At 40.8% G+C, this 24,515-nt stretch overlaps 1 protein-coding gene across 1 annotated transcript; it reads right to left on the bottom strand.

Moving 5' to 3' along the window:
* Positions 1–11,417: 11,417 nt before the first annotated feature.
* On the bottom strand, positions 11,418–24,131 carry NAGA (alpha-N-acetylgalactosaminidase). Its single transcript, XM_018562291.1, has 7 exons — positions 23,961–24,131; positions 17,030–17,204; positions 16,408–16,585; positions 15,127–15,221; positions 13,516–13,677; positions 12,492–12,689; positions 11,418–11,721 (listed from the first exon to the last, which is right to left on the bottom strand). Exons 1-7 carry the CDS (start codon positions 24,113–24,115, stop codon positions 11,443–11,445), a joined length of 1,242 nt encoding a protein of 413 aa, XP_018417793.1. The 5' UTR covers positions 24,116–24,131; the 3' UTR covers positions 11,418–11,442.
* Between the last annotated feature and the right edge of the window lie 384 nt (positions 24,132–24,515).

Below are 24,515 nucleotides of genomic sequence, written 5' to 3'. Positions count from 1 at the left end.
AAACCCAGAAAATACAAAAATAAACACAAAAGTTAAGATTAAGCTCTATACACATTATACACAAACAGGACTGGAGATTAGCAGGGCAGGGTAAATGATCACAAGCAAAATACCTGTAATAAATGAATACAAATAGTTAGGTGTCCATATCAGCACAGAATACAGCAAGGTAATAGGATGAATGCTAAAGCAACCAGCTGGTATAGAGGTAAAGGTATAAAGCCTAACAGAAGCCAGGCACAGTTGGTAATACATAGTCCTTGTCTGCAGAACTGCTGGGAGACACCTGGTGGAAGCTACTACAGTGTATACGGAGAAAATCCAATGCAAAGTGACAAGGGGAAGGATTGTCATCTACTGGCAAATTTTCAGTACTACAGTACTATAGAATAAGTACTGTTGTACCGGTACATAGCTTTCATTGCTGTCAGCAACTTTTTGTTCCCATTTTATCTAGATAACAATAATTTGGATAATTTAAAATAACAATCTTTCCAGGTGTCCTGTTTCCTGCCTAGTGTGTAGTAGTGAAAGAGGTTTTTTAAAACATTTGTAAATGCGCACACATCCCTTTCACTTATGACCACACAAACCAATCTCTTTCCTGTGGTTGGTCCCAGAGAGACGATGGCTGTTACATAGTTGGACATTTAACTTTTTTAAATTTTTAAATACTTTTTTTGTGGGACCTGGCCCCTCACTTTCTGATTTCTTGGTTGGGTGAGAATGACATCGGCCAAATGCTCACTGCCTCCCATAATGGCATGTCACATATCCCAGGAGGCTTCTGGACAATCTGCACCACACTACACATGCACCAGGCAATCCATACCACACAGCGCATGCGCCACGTTGTGCAAAAACCAGGAAAGAGACAGCCAGCTCCCGATAACGGAAGAAGGGCAAATGGCAGTGCAGCAGCGGAATGTCAAATTACATCAGACAATGCTGGATTCACTGAGCATGTATGTATTTTGAGGGCAACCCAGCAAACAAGGTATGAGGAGAAAGAAAACAAAATGAATAGGGGAAATTAAGTTCTTATTTAAGGGCCAACACTTCAGCTTTGCTAACACTCAGGATGATGTTCCCCAAATCATCCAACCTACCAATGCCAGTACTGCAGAAGCTGTTGGAAAGATGTACATCTGTGCTGATATTCCTCTCCCTTTAGTTTTAGGTTACTAAATAGTTTTTGGTTACTAAATCAGTTAAAGACCTTCGGCACCCAAAGTTCATCTAATTACTCTTGGACTTATCACCCCTGACACAGAAGCTGTACTGCTGATATTACTGGGATCCTTTCAGGCATTGAAATGAACCATCCCATAAAATATCCCTTCTCTGACCTATTTACTTATATGCGTAAAATTCATATTGCGCTATTGATCTCTGTAAACAGAGTCATTTTACAACTTGTGTTAAGGAGCCAGAAAAGAGCATATTAAATTGACTAGAAAGTTCTGCCTTTTTGCTGCATAAAGGACTACATACTATAAATACACAATATTGTATATTTATTTGTAAAATATGTAACCTTGCCATTGTTAAGGAGTATTTGATAAAATATGTAAATGTAATTATTTAATTATACATAAATATTAAATATTGTATTAAATATGTCGCTTTTTTAGGGAGTGAGAAACATGTCTGTGTGCACGTCTGATTTTTCACAAAGAAGTTCAATGGAAAACAGATACTAATTTTCCTCTAGCATCTAGTCACTGTGTCAATTTGTCCTCTAGAGTAGAGAGCAGAGGGAGTGAAAAGTTAACATTTGGGACAGCAATTCTCTGAGACAGGAGAGAGAGCTGGGCACTCACAGAGCTATGCAGATACGCTTTTTTTATTCAGAATCAACCCAGTGTATGCAGTCATCCTGTTCAAGAGCTCACAGGCAGTTGATTTGGTAGCAACCTGAGCTCTTACATCTTGCTGCAGCAGCTGGCTCTGTAATAATCTCTCGGTGTCCTTCAGTCAAAGGTCCCCTAAGGCCTGGTTCACACCTGTACGTTTTGTAACGCTCTAGGAACGCTCTACAAAACGCTCAAACATGAAAATCCCATTGTTTTCTATGGGTATGGTTCACACCTTGCCGTATTTCAGCCCGTCTGAACGCGCTACAAAACGGCCTACGCCTGAAAAGGTACATGAGCTTCTTTGCAGCGTTTTTGTCGTGCGTTTCAATTGGGATACAGCCAAGTAGCCCTCGGAAACACACGTTTGTTGCGCGTTTTTTTACCGCGAATCGCGGTAAAACGCGTGACAAACGCGCATATTCGATACGCCTAGGTGTGAACAGAGCGTAAAGGTTCCCTTGCACAGAATTACTAGGCACAGAGTGGCCACGCCAAAAATTATTACCTTTATATTTACTGAACTGTCTAGAAAGTTTCTTGATTAATAACAAAAAAAATATATAAGGCATCCCTGCTTTTACCACAGGCACTGATAATGGGGCTTGATTTTACTCTCACTAACACAGATAATTATTTTGTAACACTGACACCAACCATTGGGGCTATTTTATCCCACAGACAATAAAGAGGAGTTTATTTTACCCCACGCCATTTGTCTAAAAAGCTGCAAGCAGCACAGTAGAAACATACTTCACAATTACACAGCACTGACTTTGAGCACTCACTAACTGGGAAGAAAAGGATTTAGTGAGCACTGTACTTTCAGAGATGTTTTTTATTACAAAAATTGTCTGACAATATGGGAAAAAATTTTTTTATCTTACTAACACCAACGATGGGACTTTTTTTTTTTGGCCAAAGTTTTGAGGTTGAGATTTTCCAATATAAACATAAATTACAATACAGAAAAGTACAAGTACAAAAGCAACATATATGAATGGACACATGCGTTAATATGCTATTCAGACACATAAAAGATGTATGAATCTACTGATGTTACATTGTACATACTGTTTGTTAAACAGTCCCGCTAAAAATCGCAGGGCAAATAGGAATGAGGGCCCCTTCACACATAGTGCGGTGACCTGCCCTGTGCTGCACTGGAACAATGCAGGTTACTGCTAGGACAAACAATTGTTTTCTATGTGTCTCACTCACACCACAATGCGTGTGTGATGGGTGAGGGGCTGCGCTACAATAACTTGCAAACATACTGCATTTTATTGCAGCATAATGCATCCCACCGCTGGTCACCTCATGACCTACACCTACAGTAATACCCAGGACTGAAGGAAACCACAAACAACAATCATGAATCTATCATAGTGTTACAGATGAATGTGGCTATTGCTACACAAAATATATTTGAACAGATATGGCAACATCAGCATTGTTGAACAACTAGCAACCCAGTACTGTCGGAAACCAAGGCCAGGGAAGAGGCAAGAGAACCAGAACAGAGAGGGGAGAGGGACAGCATAAAGGAGGGGGATGTGCGTGGTGCAGGGGAGAAAAACCTACTATGTGCTCCCTATCAGGGCTCTAGCTGGTTTCAGATGGAGCAAAAGTTTTTTTGACCATTATTGAGTGTCTGGGTAATGGAAGTCTGGGCCTTTTGTAATCAAGGGAAGGTGAGGGACTTAAATGCCAGTGTGTCCACAAGGAGAATCCAGAGGCTCTACAATGCATTATACTGTTCTTGCAGATATGGAAAGTAGACTACCAGGTTTTCCTACCTCATTAGAAAGCATACCTCAATGATCCATTTTTAAACTGAGGGACAGTGGGGGATCTCCAGTGCCTGATGGGGAGTATTCTATCCCACTGACACCAGAGGTGATGCTTGTATCCCACTAAAACCAATGATAAGACTTATTTTACTTTACTCCCATTGACACCAATAATGAGGCTTATTTTACTCCCAGTGACATCAACGATGGGGCTTATTTTTTTATCCCACTGACATAGATGATGTGGCTGTCTGCATGTTAAAAGTCTGATTTTATATGTGGATTTTGGTTGACACTGGAGTGTTTATCCTGTAAATAAGAAGACCGGGTAAGCCCTGTACTTTCAGAGATGTTGCAGACATATTAAAAATATTTTTGTTTTGAATTTAATTTTTTTTTGTTCTCACCATGATAAATAGCAAATGAAAGTGTGTACAAAACCACTACAGATTGCCTTCAACTTCAGCCCAAAACACTTTATCCAAAAAAGAACAGAGTACATACACACATACACACACAGATCGATAGATAGATAGAAAGATAGGATATATATACATACACATATTTTACATACATATGTTTTAATTTTACCTATGGTTATACTTGATATATATTACTTTTTATACACCATTTTGAGCTAGTTTTATATGGAAGTGCATCAAACTCTTTGTTGGAGTTTAAAATGCCAGCTAAAAAGAGGCCTGTTCGCCATGAGCGTGTATAATAGTATCAGTCACCAATGGTAGATGTTCCCAGTTTTAACCCAAACAACAGAATTATTTTATGCACAGGAACCTTTTCATTTTGTAGCTTACGTGACTCAGTCATCTTCGCAGTCACCGCTGGATCTTGTCAAGCCACCTGACTCTGACAGCCTGCCATAAAGCTAGAGTTCACATTAGGAAACCACAGCAAATTGTTATTGAGGAGAAAGTTCCGCTGTGTGAATGCGGTCACAAAATACTTGAATGTGACCGCACCTCTACGTGTGATATGTGTTCCAGATCAGAAAACTATGTAGACAGAGTCTGAAACAGTTGTCATTCCTAATCCAGGTGGCATGGAAAGTGGTGGTGGCAACACCTGTAGCATATATTAGGATCAGAGAGCTGCATGTGGGCAGAAAGGTTGACAACTACACCTCATCATTGTGGTTCTTTTTTTTTGCTCTGCAATGTATGCAAAACACAGCCTAAGCCGTGGCTTTTCTAGCACACATATGGGCAGTGGTGTATTTTGGTTTTGTGCTGCCCTAGGCAAGACTAAACCCGGACACCCCCCTCAATCTAAATTTGCCCCACCCCATCCTGTTTAGGACATTTTGTGCAATCTGTCAGTCACTGGATAAAGTGCACACGGGGTCTCAGGAGAGCTGTACATGGTCTCAGGTGGGCTGTGCATAGTCCCTTTCCCTGCATACATGTGCTGCTCCTCTTACCTGCAGCTCGAAGTGCCATCAGTACCAACAGTATACATTGCAGTCCCCAGCCTGCTTCTGTGATAACCCATCAGATCACATGCTATGGCCAGCCCCGAGGCACCCGCTGCTTCTCCTCCACCTCCTGTACAAAGCCAGCTGGACCGCATCTCACTGGACCCTCCACCGGACAGCTCTCTAATTAGGCAGCCGCTCTTAGGGCCGCCTAGTTTGCCTCATTAGGCAGTCGCCGCTGTCTGATTCTGTGCCGCCCAGCCTCAGCCCACTGGGCAAGTGCCCAGTATGCTCAAGGGCAAGTGCGGCCCTGTACACCTCATTGGTTTGGGTGGCGTTTTCTGCCGCCCACCTGGAAAGTGCCGCCCTAGGCAAATGCCTAGTTTGCCTTGCAGTAGATACACCCCTGCATATGGGTACTTCCTCACTCATCCAGCAAATGCAACACCATCAGCTTGTCTATAGACAATAGTCGGGCACTACAAACATCTCTCCCCCTCCCTACTTCCTAGAAGTTTGCATATGACTTGGCTGGCATGTCTGCCAGCGTTGATGATGGTATATGCATTGAGAAATCAAAACACAGAGTCTACGCCAGCTCATCAGACACATGGAGTAGGGCTTATTGACAACACCCGGAAAAAGGCGATACTCTTACTTTGTCCAGCTTTTACAACCAGTTCTCAAATACAGAATGCGTAAAAAATAAGCACATCTAAAATTCTACACATTCAGTAGCTTACCAATTTAATGTTAATCTTACAGAGATGCTGTTACTCCAGCTCCTGTCCTTCAATTTGGTGGCTTCTGTTGCCAAGTTATAGAAGGCACTGTGCCCTACTGGAAAATACCCAGCCACCACAAAGTCTCTATTGTCCTGCAATACTACATGTCCAGCAATGTGTTATTGTCCCTGGACCTCTTGCTCTGCACCCAGGTCCACATCAGAGAGAGGTAGCACACTTCTTTTATAGCCCATTTAACCAATGTATTAACAACTGAGGAGTAGACAATAGGTAGATAAGCAGGCACATGTCCTCCTCCACTACCTCATTATGGTCCAAGGTAGTGAATACCACGAATACAATAAAAAGTTTTCTAGTTTTATCCATTTCAATTAATTATCTATATTTTTTATAAATTCTTTATTTCAAACAAAATTTTCCTTTTTTCACATACAAAACAAGTAAGCAACAAAAAAGCACAATACACAACATTTGCCCCCATGGGCCACGAAAGTATATCGTACACAACCAATACACAGTGTTATACGTCGCCCGTTCAGGAGCTGAGATAGGTCTTTCTCAGGCAGGTATAAACGAACAAACAGATAAACTTATGTCCCAGCCAATGGCCAGAACTGGGGAAGAGAGGGGTAGGGGGGGAGTTGGTGATCCGTCCAGGTCCATTAGTTACAGAGATACTGTCCCACCTGGGGGTTGCTGACAATCCCTCGAGGGTATGGGACAGGTGAGGGGGAGGGGTCGGCGGACCAGGGTCTTCAGCATGTCACTGTGTTCGGGGAGTGGTGCAGAGATATGTTAACTGCTTGTTAAGTAGTATGGAGCGGTTTGGTGGGGTCCGGGTGGGTTAGGCAGGTAGACAGGGGGGGGTCAAAGATGGGGTGGATACACATCCCATTGGGAAGTTGGGAGGTAGGGCTAGACTAGGGTTCAGGTTGGTAGAGGGTATCAAGCGTCAGGGCCCTGACGCAGCTCCGTATAGGCCGGGGAGGAGAGAAAGTCGATCCAGTAAAACCAAGTGGCTCTGAATTTAGCAGGGGTGTTGTTAAGGGAACTCGTGAGATCCTCCATGAGATAAATCTCGTGTATCCTGTCTAGTAATTGGTTAACTGTTGGGGGTTCAGGTTTCCGCCATAAGGCCGGAATGCAGGCCCGGGCGGCGTTGATGAGGTGGCGTATCAGGGAGCGTTTGTAGGATTTTAGGGAGATGGTAGTGTGGTGTAGTAGGTAGAGAGCTGGATCACGTGGGAGCGTGGCGTCCGTGAGTTGTTGGGTAGTAGTATGTACTTGGTCCCAGAATGTTTGTATGTTCGGGCATGACCAGAATATGTGCATCAGATCAGCCGACGGGGCGTTGCACCTCCAACAAGTGGCTGGTGTTTGTGGGAACATGGAGTGGAGTGCCCTGGGCGTCCTGTCACGGTGAATTCTGAGGGCCAGGAGGTGCCATTCACGAAGTGGAGCGCTCTAAACCTACCTGAGGTGCCAAGTGCTTGGAGGCGTGCATCCCCCAGACCCGGTGGAAAAGCTGGATTACCCGATATCGGGGTCATAGGCGAGGGGGAAGGGGAGATGGAGTGGGCAGCGAAAGCTTTTCTAGCCACCTTGAGAGTAGGCATAATAGTAGGGTGAGAACGGATCTCTGGGGGCAAGGGGGGAAGCGCACCAGGGAAGTCCCGGGAGCGGTGTCGCTGAGAAAGACTGTTCTAGGCCAGTCCACAGTTTCGAGGTTTGGTGTCGACACCAGTCCATAACACGGGTCAGGTGGACCGAGGTGTAATATAAGCGGATATCAGGGAGGCCCATCCCACCAGATTGTTTAGGCCTGCGCAATATGTCGAATTGAAGTCTGGGGGGTTTGTTTGCCCACACGAAAGAGGTGAAAAGCGTTCTCAGTTTACGGAAGAAGGACGGGGGGATCGCTATCGGGAGAGCTTGGAGTGGGTAAAGAAGGCGGGGGAGGATAGATTGTTTGAGTATGTTACAGCGGCCCATCCAAGAGAAGGTGCCCGGGGACCAGGTTTTGAGGTCAGAGGCAATGGTGGCTACTAACAGGGGAAAGTTCAGGGAAACAGTTTGGGAGAGGTTCCGGGGTAGTTGTATGCCCAAGTATTTTATCGCGGTGGGGGATCATTTGAATGGAACTCTGGTCAAGGTGGATCAGGTCGGTCAGGTGCGGGGAGAGGCGGTGGTACAAAATTTTGGCAAAGAGTTTTGTGTCCGAATTCAATAATGAGATGGGCCTATAGCTAGGGCATAGGGAGGGGTCTTTGTCCTCCTTGGGTATGACCGTGATATGCGCGTGAAGTGATACCAGCTGTATAGGTGTTCCGGTAAGGAGGGAGTTGAGGGCTGATATAAACGGAGAAGAAAGGTAGGGGAGGAATTGCTTGTAGTAGGGGAGGGTGAATCCGTCGGGACCAATTATCTATATTTTTGAGCATGCAGCTCTACTTCAACTTTTTAAAAAGGTAATGCTTCTTATCATAAGGGTTTGATATTCTGTAGTGCTGACACCACTGAAACTGAAAGCCACTTTAACTTTTAATTTGCCAGTTGTTAAAAACAGTAATTGTATTTCCACACTTAGCATGTGCTTTTTGAACTAGACTCATTTTAAAGCTTACACAGGAAAAAAAGAAAAGAAAAGTTGGAATCTGATTGGTTATTGTGGCTGAGGTAATATACATACGTCATAATTGTAGAAATCAGAATTCAAGGTCAGACCTTCTCTGCTACTGTCAGGAACCTACCTGTGATCTGCTCGCTGTGTCCTCTTGAGGTTTTTCCTATCCTTTCTGGGTCATCATGTCCACTTGTTACTCTTCCTGCTGTTATTTCTATCCTCCCTGGATCCTACTGTCCACTTGTTTCTCTGATTGCTCTCTTGTGCTGTCTTGCCCTGCACTTCATGCCCTATTTATCTGTTCAGGTGGGCTTTGCACATGTATGGTCATGGCTGAAGGCACACTCATTGATTACTCTATCGTCCTTCAAAAAGGAGACAACCCTAGTTGCCTTTTGTTTTGTATTAGATAGCTGTTACTAGGGTGTGATCCTGATTTTATGTATTCTTGGCTCTGTCCTGTTTGTTTGACCCCTAGTTTCTATCTGTTCTCAATCTGCCTAACCCTGTTATCCACCTTTTCCTGATATCCCTGTCCCTGCTGACTACTACCTCTAACTTGTTGGTCCACATGGATCCAATACTTGCTTGACCAGACCTTGCTAGAATGCTGCTTGCTCAACCTTCTTCCTTAAGCTGGGTAGAGCAAATTGTGGCCGATTCTTAACAAACCAGACAAAATTCCCTCAATGGGTGGCCCTATCTGCCGGCTCACACCCAACATTCTTCGATTCAAGAATCAAAAGGAGGTGGGTGGGAAATTATTGGATGAACAGCGCCCGCAATCAGTCAGATGCAGACATTGTTCAGGTATTTTGACAATCAAAATACAATAGCCATATTGGGAGATCTACACTGTAGATGCTTAGCACTTGTAGCTACCAACATTCATCTTTGGCTACCAACACACTCTAGTTTTCAGCGTACCTGTATTGAAGAACTACCTACTGTTTAAAGAACACATAATATGGCATGTAAAAGCATTCATATACCAGTATTGTAAGTGTCCTAAATCAGGGATGTCCAAACTGTGGCCCTCCAGCTGTGGTGGAACTACAAATCCCCTGAAGCATCTCTCTCCGGGAGTCATGTCTGTGGCTGCGAGAATCTTGCAAAGCCTCATGAGATTCGTAGTTCCACCACAGCTGGAGGGCCGCAGTTTGGACCTCCCTGCCCTAAATAGTTGACTGCTACATGTAAAGCATACTCCAACGGTGGTCATCTGAACTTATAGAGACCCAACCCTTACAGCTGCAGCTCAAAGACACAGTCGGGAAATCTTAATAATGATGACACATACAATTAGTACTTGTTACATTCGTCATTTTATTTACATTGAAAAAAAGATATGTTAATTTACATTGAAAATATTACGTTTCTTGAATGATTTAAAAATGTTTTACACAGTGTGTATATATGAAATGAGCTTGTAACACATTAAACAGGTTGTGAAAAGTGTTGCAGTGTGTCCTTCATGAATGTTATGGAGCATTATCAGGAACATGCTTCCCTTAACACAACCATTAGAACCAACTTTACCACATCAAAATATACAAAAGATGCAAAGCTCCAGGTATTTACCTGCATTTCATATCTGGGGTGTTATTTCACATCTAGAAATGAGAGCTAGCTATAACTAGAGGAAATTGCAAATGTACACAATATACACCGAGTTTGTTTATAAGTCTCGCACATTTATCAGTAAAAGGATTAGTGACGTCTAATTACCTATAGTTACTTGTGTATTACATCTGAATCCCTAAAAGATTTAGTTGCATCAAACTTAACAGCAACAAAATTAAAAGTTATATTTGGGTTCTCTAATCAGTTGTCAGAAAGAAAAATATTGGGGAATGTTTATTGTTTAACTCTGAGAATGCTAGCTGTCTGCCTGTTACTCTGACTAGCTGGCTTTAATATCTTCTAAGTCACTGCCCCAAAACAAGTATTACATCAGGAAAGTTCTTTCTCAGTGATGCCTAGATGTCAAAAAGACATTTAAGCAACGAGTATATTTAGAGGTTCACAATGGCAGCCTCCATATTGCTTTCCAGACAGGTTTACTTTAAAGTGTATTTAGAGCCAAATCTTCTTTTTCAAGTTTTGGATGGGTTAGGAAAATGTTAAAATGTGCCAGTATATTTTTTGCTGTCTGTGTCCTTTCTGTCCCAGAGGTGCAACAAGAGGTAAGTGGAAACCTCAATGTAATGAGGGGAATTCACATTTCCGACAGAATAGGTGTTCCCATCACAAAACTTTTGGATTTCTAATCAGTTTCCAAAGACATGGGTCTCCAGGACAAATAGAGAGGGTGAATCTCCCCTGGGCGACATGGTGGAGGTTCTAATTTTTCCTTACTTTAACTAAAACAACATTTTTTTGCCGATACATAAACATTAAGTAAAAATTCACTAATCAAGTTTGCTCTGCGTGCATCAACAAACACTAAGCAGCAAGTGGCCCTCAATAAATGGAGCTGGATATTTCTGATTGAATATTGCTCTATTGCCATTCCTGAATGCAGGATTTTATTATGACTATTATTATTCAAAATACCTTGATTTAAGTTTCCTACGTGTACTGTATTTTCTCTATCAAGATTTAGATGTAAACATTAATCTGGATTGCTTTGATTGTATGAAACTGTACAGGTGTAGATTTCTTCTTTGGTCCAAGCTCATAAATTACCATTAGCATAATTGTTTTGCTGTTAGGTGCTGTATATTGAGGTGCTGTATATTGATGCAGTTTGCAATTCATACATTATTTATTTCTCCTTTTCAAAACAAAATATATAGGTAGTTTTCAGACCCTTTTTTGTTTCTAAACACTAATAATTTCAAGTGTAAACAAGCCACACATTGCGCAGCATAGTGGCAGATTACATTCATATACTAACCCCTCTGTTGATCACATGTGATACAAATAATCAATATGTGCTATAGCATCAAAACAACGGCCATTGGTTTTAATATGGCAAAAAGCTGATTCATTATAAACGGTGAAGCCTATCAGAAGCTGGACAAACAAATAACATGACTACCCCTGTTGGATTAATATTCATCTCAATATTTGTTTCAGGTTTCACAATCCCCACATACTCTTTTTCAAACACATCATAGAGTTTATAGCCGAGAGCGGACTGTGTGATATTCAGGTCAGCGAGGCTCATGAAAAAACGCTTTGGAATTCCATCTGTTCCTTTATTCAGAACAGCCACGGCATACTGTTCATCTACCAGCTCTCTCATCCACACCTCTAGGGAACTCACCTGCAGGAACATGGGTAGTAATTATATAGTGGGTCATATAAAGAAGATCATGTAGAAAAACTAGTCATAATTGGGTTTATGCAAAAAAATATTAATATTTTGTCTTTATTATAACTATTTTATACTTTTCTACTTATACTGCTTGTCTGAATATGACTTTTTGGACTGTTGTAGGTTGCTTCAAGCCTAACCTTTGCATCCATGTCACCTGTCTGACCTTGCAAACTGTCTCCCAATTTCTGGGTGTGCATAACAGTACCAAATAACAAGACCTCATACTTGTTCATATTCCCCTTTACTAGTGAGCTGTTATTTGGCTCTTATGTAGTCTCACAACCTGCAAGTCAGTATGGGAGGTTCACTGTTTAATCTCATATCTTGCAGGGTGCATTTAATGTAGAAAAGACTGGTTGCACAGAGAGAAAGCTTGAAAGATCTAATAGTTTTGAAGATTGTTTATGATTGGCTGTTGTGCTATACACATACAACAAAGATAAGTCTAATATCTAGGAAGCACAAACATCTACGTACATTCACTATTCATGTTAATGTTGGGTGCAAAATGAGTCTTGTGATGGTCTGGTTGTTCAAAAATAAATAATCAGTTCTTTGTATGCATTAGGTGTCCGAGAATCACGCCACTAGACTATAAAGTCGAACTCCTTATGGTAAAGCAAAATGAAATCACGGTTTTCATTTAACTTTTAAAGATATTTTATTTCAAGCTTAAATCTAGTGGTCTGATGTACACTTCTACCTTCCATACATACCTTTGCCACTCTCCTTCCCTGTTTTCCTAAGGAGTCCTGGTCAATGTATATCAAAAGACGGTTTTGTAAAAGCTCCTTGGCCTCTTGCGAGATGGACCGCAAGTCATTGGACATAATCAGTGGAGCTGCCAGAATTGCCCAAATGGCCAATTGTGATTTAGATTGTTCATAACTCAATCCAAAATCTCCAGTTATTAGCTACAAAATAATAATAAAACACATGAGATTTGTTAATCCAAATATGCAATATTATAAACATTATTAAGGAGCAGACTATCATCTTTTATTTGTTGCTAAGAATATCTCTGCCTTATTTTCTATATTTCTGTTGGGTGGAGAATGCAATGTGGCCACCTTGCTTTTTATTTTCTAATCTACAATTTAAGTAGATTTCTTTTTTATATCTCTAGTTGTTGTTACATTTTCAGAAGTTACTTATTCATGACTCATGGCAGAGTCAGATAAGGGCCAAATGGATCCCTAGGCAAGGTAAAAGAGTTGGCTCCTGCTCTGGTATAGAAACTGGGCAGCACCATGTAGTGAAGAATTGTAGTATGTAATGCACAGCACAACATACGTAGGAGGAGAAATATAGTAGCGTACAGCACAGTGTGCAGCAGCCTGGAATGTATAATGCAAAGGGCCTGGTCTAGTCTCCTAGTCCCTGATCTTCCCTGGATGCCTTCCAAAGATGCTGCCAGAAAATACGCCAACTGGCTTCAAAAAAGTGAACATGTAAACATCATAATTTAGATGGCTGTGTACATTTCAGACATCCAGCAAAATCACCTTAAAGCCTTAGTTAGGTGTAATGAGCTGCAATGATGGTAGTTGCCAGGAATGTTCGTGCATGTCTGAAGGCAATGTGTAAAATGTCTAAAAACCACCATGGTACCAAAGCCTTGGAAAAGGAAAGTGTTTATACATCTTTCCTCAAGCATTTATAGTAGAAAGTACAAACAGGAAAATAACTATAGGAGAATAGAAAAAACACAATGAAATCTAAAAACAACATTCAGCTCACCATATCTGGATCATTCCACCTGCCTGGGCCAGCAGCTGGCTGGAGCGCATCCTCATTGCAGGCAAACCACTCTATGATATCCAGCACACTGTCCCAGGAATCCTGAACATCATCATAGTTTCTCCATAAGTTACAAATGCTGCCAAGAAAAGTGTAATTCACCTGTATGGATAGAATGTCATTACTTCCACAGGCAATGCAGGTAAATGCACATTCCTTTTTAAATCTAAATGTATGTTTGAACCCTAATCCAAATTAAAAGTTAAATAAGAAGTCAACACAAAACTCAAGAAATAATTCATGGGTAGAGTCTAGGGTGTGCTAAAACATGTTGCTGCTGCTGATGAATCTGCAGGAATCTAGAGGCAAGACTGATCTAGATTTCATTCTCTGCCCCTTTAAAGTGGATCTTTACCCCCTTTGACTAAACATCACACCAGCATACAGCTCTGCCTGCCGATATGAAATCATTTTACATTAGTTTGCTAAACAAACATTTTTACTTTACTTACACTTCCTTGTCCACTTTGGGAAAAATGATGTAATTGTGCCAAAACATTGCATCATGGGAAGGTTACATGAGCAGAGCATTGCTGGGAAATCCCAACGAGATATGGGGAAAGGATATGAGAGGATGTGCATGGTCACATGTCCTAGTCACATGTGCCAGAAATCAGGAAGTAAAAAGGGCTTAAAAGAGTTAAAATGGCCTCAGAAGACTGGGGACAAAAAGAAAAATAAGGTATGCAAAAAATAAAAAGCCTGCAATTATCTAGAAGGAGTATGTGTTTGTAGATTGTCATTACTAAACATTTCTAAAGGTGTCTTTGTTGTTATTTTGAAGATATGGGTAAAGTTCTTCTTTAACATTAGTAAAAGTCCTCACATGTTAAAAATAATCCACACGTCACAGCATGCCTACATGGGGAAGTGGGTCTTGGATTTACATTTGACTAAAAACGCAGAGGATTGGGAGACGATTTGGTCTAATTAACCTCAATGCTTTTTAAACGTCACCGATCTAGAGGTGGCTTATAAAATGATAAGATGGGTGTATGGTCCCTTCGCAGATTGCACATATGAACTCGTCTTATCCCGACGCCTGTTTTAGAGGTTGCTAATCCAAGGGAGATATCTATCTGGGCCCATAGGCAGACTTTCTTTTCCCACATATTCCATCTTTGAATATTTAAATATGGTTATATTGTTATCTAAATTGGTTATTAGTTGCAGTGTTTATATTGATACCGACAATTTCATCCATATTGATATTGGATAGAAAAGACTCATCAATAACACAACATTGAGGGACACAGATCTATTTCTTACAGTAGTATCACATGCTTTTGTATTTTATTAAGCCTATGTTTCTGGATCTTACTCAGCCAACTGTACACAAATGTTGTTCTTCAACCAAGTGCTTATTAATAAAGAGCATCTATACCAATCCTGAATGATCGGTTTTCAGAGAACTCTGGAATATCTCACCTAATAGCTTTTTAGCCCAAGCAATGTATGTCATGCTCCTCCTATGCATGACACCCTTTGCTTGGTTCAAAACCTGCCTTGTTGGATTTGTCTTACAATTACCACTGATCACACTACATTTACCTTAGGAGGAAGACCACCTTCATATGCAGGCCAGCTGCAGGAATACAAGATTGGCCGCCCAGTTGAATTAAGTGCCTGACTCATTTTAGGATATCCTGGAACAGGACAAAACAAATACACCCTATGTATTAAAGCATACCTAAAGTGATTATACTTACCTGAACCACTGCCAGCACTACACAACAGGTGCCAAAGGGTCTTTTACCAGTTCCCTCTTTCAAGCCTGGTATGCTTTCCCTGTCAGGGCTGTTATGCCAATCTTTCTTCACCTGTGTCTCATCTGTTCTCTGTGTGTGGCTATTTAGGGGTTCTTCCAGTGCCAATACATCAGTTAGCTTCTCTGCCTGTTTTTTTGTATTTGGGCTAGGCCTTGATGGCTTGTAGGTTCTGATCTGTATTGACTGTGCTTCTAATCTTGTTACTACTGGTTAAGACTTTATCTGCTCTTGCCTATCTGCTGTGTATTAGCGCTTTGTCTGTTTTTGTTTGTCCGTGGTTGTCCACCTGGGATTTCCTAAGGGTTGCATGCTGAGTTTTCCTGCTGCACCCTGGTGAGAACAATTTACCATCAAATGACAATGCAGTATTCTTCTGTCTGTCTCCTTTATCCTGTACATTCTAGTATGCAAACATTGACCCAATTTACTGGTTTACAAACCCTACCCCCCTCTAAAAAATTGCCGTCTGGAGACGGCAACCCGCAGATGCTGCAGTGCCGTCCGTCCGTTTTTTTACTACGGGCGGACGGCAAGAGGTTAAATAACATTAGTGGCCAGTTAGGTTGCCCATCATAGCAATTGTTTAATATTGTTGCTTGGTAGGTACTGGCCCAGGGTGGGGACCAGTTTACTTTTGTATGCCAGGGAGGACCAGGATGCAATGCATCCGGGTCACTGATGTCATCAGCACACCAAAACAGCACATCAGGCTCAGAATATCACTCTGAGCCTGATGAAGGGGACCCCTTGAGGCCCCGTAAGCGCTTGCAATTTGAATGGCAATTTGTCATTAAAATTGACTTTTGCTGAATCCTTTTGATTGGTGTGCTAGTGACATCTTTGCTATTTGTAAGTTATTCACGGCGCTATCCGTGGTCAGTACAAGCACCCACCTGTATACACAGGACATTTACTGATCCGGTAAGGAGTGCAGCAAGATACATCCTCTTCACTGATTGACCTGACGCACAGCCACCCAGAAGTACCGGTTGTGTAGCACCAGATGCAGCTCAGGAATATTATTTTGTTGTAAATAAAAGTTATAATACAAAATATAACAGACCTAAAGCTTTTTCTGAAGAATTTGAGTAGCAGCCATCAAATTTTAACATGTCAACTTCCCATGATGCAAACGTCTCAGCATCAATTTGTATAGTGTCAAGGGTGGTTCCTGGATAGCCACCACAAGTATAGTTACCCAAGTCACCATAAATTCCTAACTTCAGGCCTCTGGCATGTACCTGCAAATCAAAAATAAAAATGTTTGCAATCCACAATCCGCAATTTACAAGTCATTATTCTAATTCACTGTTCACACACACTGCTTTTTAGAGGAAAATTAAATTATATAAAAAGATCTGATCCTTCCTTTTATTTTCAAAGCATAATTTGAATTGATCATCACAAGATAATTGGCTGCAACAAGGGAATCACAGACAATTCTTATGTGACACTTTAAAAAGATGCCTAATTGGTGTACTCCATCTTTGGATAGCAACTTCTACTTTAGCAAAAGGTAACAAAATAATCTCCCTTGGGAGCTGGCTCAATATAGGAGGACTTATGGGGACAAAGGGTAGAATACATGCCACTTATTTATGGGAAGACAATGCTTCAATATTTGCCAAAAGTCGGTAGTGTTACTGCAGTCTCTAAACTTAACTCTCTATATATGATATACTTACATAGTCAGCAAGTGCTTTCATGCCACTTGGAAACCTTTCTGGATCAGGCTGGAGTCGCCCTTTGGAATCTCTCTTCTTGAGTGACCAACAGTCATCAATGCTTATATAAACATAGCCAAGTTCCCTCCAGCCACCATCAGCCATTTTGTCCGCTATACTTTTGATCAAATGTTCACTAAAAAACAAGAATTAACAAATATAAAAATTAAGATATTTCCACCTAGATTTTTGTGAAATTATTTTGTTGATTGTAGTGTCAAAAAAATTAAGGAAAAAAAGGATTTTGACCCACTGTAAAATCCTTTTCTTGGAGTTTATTAAGGGACACAGGGTCACAAGAATTCTGAGGTGTAGGGGTTAAACTGCTGCCTACACGAGAATCGAACACTGGTATATGAAATACGTGTTAGTCAGTCACTATACCCCTCCCAGTCCCATCATGCTTTCGTTTCGTACAAAACCAGGAGGAGGAGTGATCACAAGAGGGGTGGGACATGTATCCCTTGGTGAACTCCAAATAAAGGAGTTTACTAAGTAAAAATATCCTATTATTTTTTTTAATGTTTATCAAAGGACACAGGGTGAGAAGAATTCTGAGACACATGGGATGTCCAAAATCAGCCCAACTGATGGGCGGGCAGCACAGCAGTGAACACACCAATAGGCCCACGAGAACAGTAAAACTGGGCTAGCCACAGTTCAAAGAGTTACCTGAAGGATCTTAACCCAAAACTTGCAGCAGTTGAGGCCGGAACATCTACCTGTACCTGGATTTGTTTCACTCCGAGGAAAGAAAAGTCCATTGTCCTAGGACACTTGCAAGAAAACTGAAGGATAATGGGAGTAGGAGTGGTTATACTGGCTGTCACTTTTTTTTTGTTTGCCAGTATCCAATTCTCCTGTAGGCAGCAGTATAACCCATACGTCTAAGAATTCTTCTGACCCTGTGTCCCTTAAGGAACAATTAGGAAAATATTAGCATTATACTGAGGACATGATGGGTATGGATCAATTGGTACAGGAAAAGTAGAAAATGTTAATTTGTCTATAAAAACTTTAACTAGTGCACATTTAAGTTTACCGAATAGAGGATTGCTGTTCGGTCCTAAAGAAGATTGGGATACATTTAAAGTGAGAAAAAGATATGCACGTGTATGCTCGTATGATCTTCATAACCATAGTAAATAAAAAGCAATAGATGAATTAGAGAAGAAAAAAGTAATTAGTGCTCTTTCTCTGAATGAGAATAGCGTTAACATGTAGGTCTAGGGAAAGAGTGATATTGTGAGAATTAATTATTATTATTATTTGTGGGATCTAATAAGATCACTTGTATGAAAATGAGCGGCGGCTCCACACTATACATTTAGCTCTGCTCGTCAGGAGCAGGGCTAAATGTACAAAAATAAACTACTCGGCCAGCTCACAAAATTGCATGTCCTGGGCGTCGGACTATAGGGATTCCACACCCCATGGTACACGGTCAGCCCCGCTGCCTCAGCTCTCACACATTGGCTCCATAAGACGCACAGACATTTTTGCCCGCCTTTTGGGGTGAAAAAAGTGTGTCTTATGGAACGAAAAATTAATATATATATATATATATCTTTCTATTTATCTTGAAAATGAAACAGTATTGTAAACAAAAAGAGATTCCAGTTCGAATAGGGATAAAAAGGAATCTTTGTTATACAAGAGAGGGAGTATCAAAATGGAGTGATTAACCAAAATAACAGAGATGGACTGATGCTAGAGACCAACTTTAAAAAACAGAATATTCTAAAATTCCTACCTTTTAACTTGTTTACCTAAATTGCACAAGGACTCAAATCAGTCTGTAAAGGACATGGTGAAAGAATCAAAAATGTATTCATAACAGAAAGAGGTATGACTCAGCAACAAAGCTTGTTATCTCAGCAATGTAGCTAGATCACCCAGGTGGGATTGTTTTTTCAGCAACAAAAGTGAAGTTACACTTTGAGGGCTGTGTCCCTAAAAGAAGGCTGTCTGACATACTTGGTCAACTTTGGGTTGCAATCAGTCCATTAATATTTACTGCAAGATCCTTTGTTAATCAGTTGCACAAACCTAAAGGCAGATGTGTGTGTCTAGGAGGCCATCCTATATATTCTCTACATTAGCTGAAAAATATTGAGTAAGTACTGCTACTGGAGACTCCAAGGTAATGCATAACTGGGCCAGGGGGAAGATAGAGGAAGAGGAAAAGATTAAAATTGACAATTCAGGCATAAACAGTGCCCTGCCACAGGAGCAATAAAAAAGTACAGCCCTAGAATAAAGTAAAAAGGAGCGCCCCCCCCATGTGGCCAACTTTCAAACCTACATAAAAGTACAGGCAAACCCAATAATAAAAAGAAGAGTTTGTAACTCCTTCACAAAATGGCCTGTTGGCTACAACTGCTATTGTAGCGATTATCACACACTGAACTTTAGGAACAAAACAGAGGAAAAACCTCAACACTACTAGCCACTAACTAGGCTTAAGAGACTGGGACAGGAAAACTGCCATAGCTCTGGTCCTGATAACTCTGCAAGGAATGCATAGATATACCAACCTGTCCTTAACAGCAAAGTCCTGTGCTAACTGCAACACAGATGGGTTGACAATGTCAACTGCAGGACTGTTGCAGAGAGAACAGCAGTATATATAATGAATTGGGAAAACCTGCACTGGTTGGCTAACTGGAGAGACTTTCAGGATTTCCAATATTTGGCTTGATTCTTCCAGTAGCTGTTGATAGTAGAAACATCTTCCAATTCAGGCAGAAAACATAGCAGAGAAAAAAAGGGGGGATTTCCACTCTCCAACATGGCGTGTGTAGTGTTTCTGGCACCGTTGTTCCTCTTTGGCGTCCTCTTATGCTCAAACCAGTTAACTTCATCATTCTGCACTTCTGGCAAACTTCTGTCTCACAGTGATGATGCAAACACCAGCTCACGATTTAACCATTAGCTTGTCCATTCAGTCTCCGCCCTTGCGTTTGTTCTGATCAACCAAGTGGGCTGCTGTTGTTCCCGATTTCCGTGTATGACCGATCTCCTGGTTCCTGACTCCGGCATTGTTTCCGTTCTTTCTGCTCCCAGTGTTACCAAACCTGGTTCAGCTGGCTACCTGCTGTGACTACTGATCTCTGGCTTGGCATGGACGACGTCCTGGACTATCTTCATTTTTTTTGCATTTATGTTTATTGTGGTTTTCAATAAACTCCTTTTATATTTTAAACCTGCACTTTAAGTTTTTGTCTGGTTTCTTGGTTCCCTGACAGTACGCAAGGGCCTGAGTGACAGCAGAGGAATTGGCACAGGCGTTCCCTCCTGCTATAGGGTCGCTCAGCTTCAGAAAGCCGAGTGAACCCCAACTGCATGGGATCACTGCCTGACACACCATCCCCAGGAGGCATGGGAGGTGAAAGGAATGGGTGGGAAAAAACCTGGGAGACATTGTTTTTACATTGATGTTAATTGTGGTTTTCAATAAACTCATTTTATAGTTAAAACCTGCCCTTTAAGCTTCTGTCTGGTTTCTTGGTTCCCTGACATCCATAGCAAAACTTTGGGGTTTCCAGGCTAATTCTCTCTGTAGCAGCTTTCAGTGCCAACTGTGGTTGATCTTAACATGAAGTATGTACCAAGCACAGGCAGCAGGAGTCACCATAGTAAATACACTACTATGGAGCAGTGCTGGGGATTAAAGTTAGAGTAGCACTTATAATAACCATAATGTTATTTTATATTATCATAAAATGATTAATGCTCTTACACAGACTCCTCAACCATAATGCAAATGCTAGCTTCATTAAACTTTTTTGTAGAACCGCAAACCTCAGCCCTCCTATAGGGTTTTAACAGAGGTTAAACTCTGGGATTTGTGGCTGTATTAGGCATACAGGTTTAATTTCTGTCTGTAGCAGAAGCTCAGAGGGCAATAAATAAATCTATACTGCCAAGATAGATCACCCAATTTTTCTTACTACACAGAGGGAGATCTGTGACTAGATGATCCTGAGGCCCGACGTCAGCCCTTCTATACTGGAAACTTCACACTTTAGTTCTCCTAATCAGCCCCCCAATGGGTTCCCATCTACTACCCCATGCCCCAAAGCAACCGTACGGGCTGCTCTGGCTATTGTTATGCCAGTGCTCACCCCAAAATCCTTTTTTTATCAGCCCTGCATATTTTGTGCAAGACATTGATATGAATTATGGCTGGACAAGTTCCAGAGACTAAATAATCTATTAACTTATTGAGCCCGTTTTATTGTTGCAAGCAAAAGAACATTCTCCCTGGCTCATTAAAAATTACCTACAGGGCCCTTGACTGGAATGACTGGAATGATTGTCTTCTGAACTTTGCTCAATACTTTATTTTGCCATCCCAAGGTACAGTGGATGATAATAGGACAATTATAACATCCTTGATGCTCCTTTTACATTCAAGAACATACCATTTCTATTATTGTATACTTTTTTTCTGCTAAAACACCAGTCTCTGCCTATGTTGCAAAATATAATGGTTAATGTATATTTAGAGCCAACAGTTTAGAGCAGTATAGAGTACGTAAGGGTTAAAGCCCCATCAGGTCTATTTTTGCCCTTAACTCCCAAAGATACAACAGGAAATGAGAAAAGGAAATCCATTCTAAGGATCACTATCTTACCTACCTTGGAAGATTTCCCCTATTCCTTTTTTGGGAACAACTTAACATTTACGAATTTCACTTACTTTCAGCTACTCGTCGCCAGGACAAAATGGAGTACAATTTTCTAGCCGGGACACAGATGGCAATAAAAACCTAGGTGAGTTCTAACCCATCACCATGCTAACCAAAACTGAAAAGAAAAAAGGTTTTCGCTTTAACTTTAAAATGTTTATTTTTTCCTAATATGATTATTTTGATGTGGCTGGAATTTGAATATTGCTCCGGAGAAGTTGCATCTTTCCCCAGGTGGGAATAAAGCGTAGTACACCTTGTTCATTTTAAAATCATAGCTATCTGGTAAGTTGACCCTGACGAAGGGCCACAGAGAGGCACCACACTTATATGGTGGATGATATCTATGGATTTAAATGGAATGACAGGAATAATAGAGCACATAAATATTAATTGGTGAATGAATAAAAGACATTACCATGATCATGAACGGATACACGTATGTATACATATATAAGTGTCCATGACATAAGCTACAATCTTTATCAATATAGATTGTGTTGAAAACAACATTAAAGCCCAATTACGTATGCGAGTCTTAAATTCACAACAAATGTTACAATCTGATTGTACTCTTTTTTTTGATCTACCAACAACTATGTAGTGCAAGAGCCTGCCTGATTGGATAAAAATTGATTGGAAAGTTTATGCAAGTCCTCATATAACATAGTTTTGGTAAATCTAAAGTTGATTGTACTAAGATTGTGCGGTCAGACCAACATGTATGGTGACCATTAATGTCTGGTCACACCTACCTGCATTTTCAAGCATTTTTGTTGCACTGATGTCTATGAGGATAAATAAACAATATGGGGTTGATTTACTAACCTTTTAAACACACCACGAACGTGTATACACCTCTGTAGTGTGTTCCCTCCCAGCATGATCTATGGGAGGAATCGAAACACCTTTGTAGTGTGTACACACCCAGCAGGTGTGTTGTGGAAAGCCCTGCAATGAATTGCAAGGTAATGTGGTGTAAATTAGCTCTATGTTATGTTGCTTGCGTTGATGAATGCAGGAATGTAAATGCATGAGCTAACCATTTTTGTCTAAACTGTGAAGCAGCATTATATATGCATCATGTGCATGATTTTTCCATATATGGCATTAGTGGAAATATGCTTTTAGAGACTTTTTGGTTGATAAATACGTTTTGCTGTGTGAAAATCACACACACCTGGTGTGTGTGTGTGTTTAGGTTAGTAAATCACCCCCTATGTCTCACCAGAGAAGCGCCCTTATCAAGTGCATTGCATAGGTTGTACAGGCCCCATAGAAATTATTGGTAATCCTTTTGTCATGTGTCAGTCAATGCGCTTCAATGGGGTGTGAATGGGGAATACTGTTGATTTAGGTGGTAAAGCAGCCAAAACCCATAGCAGAAATCTGTCCCCTGTCATCAATCAGCAATGATGGACTGCTGTGCTTTGTGTGTAAGCAGTGGCCTTCTCTGATGTAGTCCAACAAGCCCCCGGGCATTCAGAGCAAGAATATTAGCAGCCCAGCTTCTGGTTTCAAAGACAGGCAGATCTTTGATAAGTGATCATTTAAACCATTGTTTATTACAAAATTGGAGGTTCAGTGAATGCATACATCTCCAAATATAATCCTTTGGAGCATACAGTAAATGGATAGTTAAAGAACTAAATCCTTTCCAAAATACCCATATTTTCAAAACAACAAAGGCACCTTTAGAAATTTTTAGCATTGATAATCTACGAACAGATACCTGGAGTATGAATAACATCCTCTTTCTCTGCTTCTGTGGTCACTGTATGCATCTCAAGAATTAATTTTCAGTTTTAGCTAACATGCTTTTAAAACCTCTAAATTACAAGGTAGTTATGGGAGTTAACAGTAGGTCTCAGAAAAATAATTATGTACCTCTGGTCAGGGAGAGTTCAGCAATTTAGAGTAATTAAAAGCAGACCTTTAGGGGATTAGCTTTCCCTATCATAAACAACCTTATAAAAATACAATTATTTATTTATGGTATTTTATACAATTTACACAGCGGTTTACACAGCGCACATTTACATTAGGTCCCTGAACTCAAAGAGCTTACAATCTAAGTTCCCTATGTCACATGCATACATACAGGGCTGATTTAAACAGGAGACAATTAACCTTCCAGCATCTCTTAACCTGGTAAATCATGTGCTAGGCTAGTTAAAAAATAATTATAAAAAACTTACCCAATACAATTCTCTGGATCAGTTTTGCAGTCAATGTTGCACCTATATCGTTCCCATGTCATCCAGCCCATTGGAGGTGTTTTGCCCAGGCCATTGTCCAAAGAAGAACAAAGGGCCCACAGAGAAAGAAGAATGCCCAGATATGCCAGCTGCATTGTATCCACTTCTATTTAAAACTGAGAAAGTAAATAAATATTTTAAGCAAAGTACAAGTCTTTAGACATTGATCTCCAATTATCAAAAGTGCCCATGCTGCTCATAGAAACAATATCATGTTTCCAGAACAGATTATAAAATGAAAGAATACAAAAACTTGACTGGTTGCTTTGGACAAACTTGTTTTTCATATATGAATACCATGGTACAGAAAACACTAACATAAGTCAGCAACCCCCTCCTCCCCATCATGGCCTAGCTTTATAAATAAAGTCTTGCTTAGAGATCGGAAAAAGGCCTCTTTCACCGACATGCATAACTGATCCAAAAAAAAAAAAGCGCATTCAAAACTCTGGACTGGAGTGCCTACATAACTCTAGTTCATGTCCCTGGCCCAAG

Source organism: Nanorana parkeri, unplaced genomic scaffold, assembly GCF_000935625.1.
Source record: "Nanorana parkeri isolate BGI_ZX_2015 unplaced genomic scaffold, ASM93562v1 scaffold570, whole genome shotgun sequence".
In the NCBI taxonomy this organism is placed as follows: domain Eukaryota; kingdom Metazoa; phylum Chordata; class Amphibia; order Anura; family Dicroglossidae; genus Nanorana; species Nanorana parkeri.
This window is presented reverse-complemented; position numbering and strand designations above follow the sequence as displayed.

Bases quoted from the DNA above. Each gene is read 5' to 3' on its own strand.
- NAGA (XM_018562291.1), bottom strand. From the start codon at position 24,115: ATGCAGCTGGCATATCTGGGCATTCTTCTTTCTCTGTGGGCCCTTTGT. The intron at 13,678-15,126 runs GTAAATGTAGTG...CTATCCATACAG, and splicing joins AAGGTGGTCTTCCTCCTAAG to GTGAATTACACTTTTCTTGG. The intron at 12,690-13,515 runs GTGAGCTGAATG...ATTATTTTGTAG, and splicing joins GGTGGAATGATCCAGATATG to CTAATAACTGGAGATTTTGG.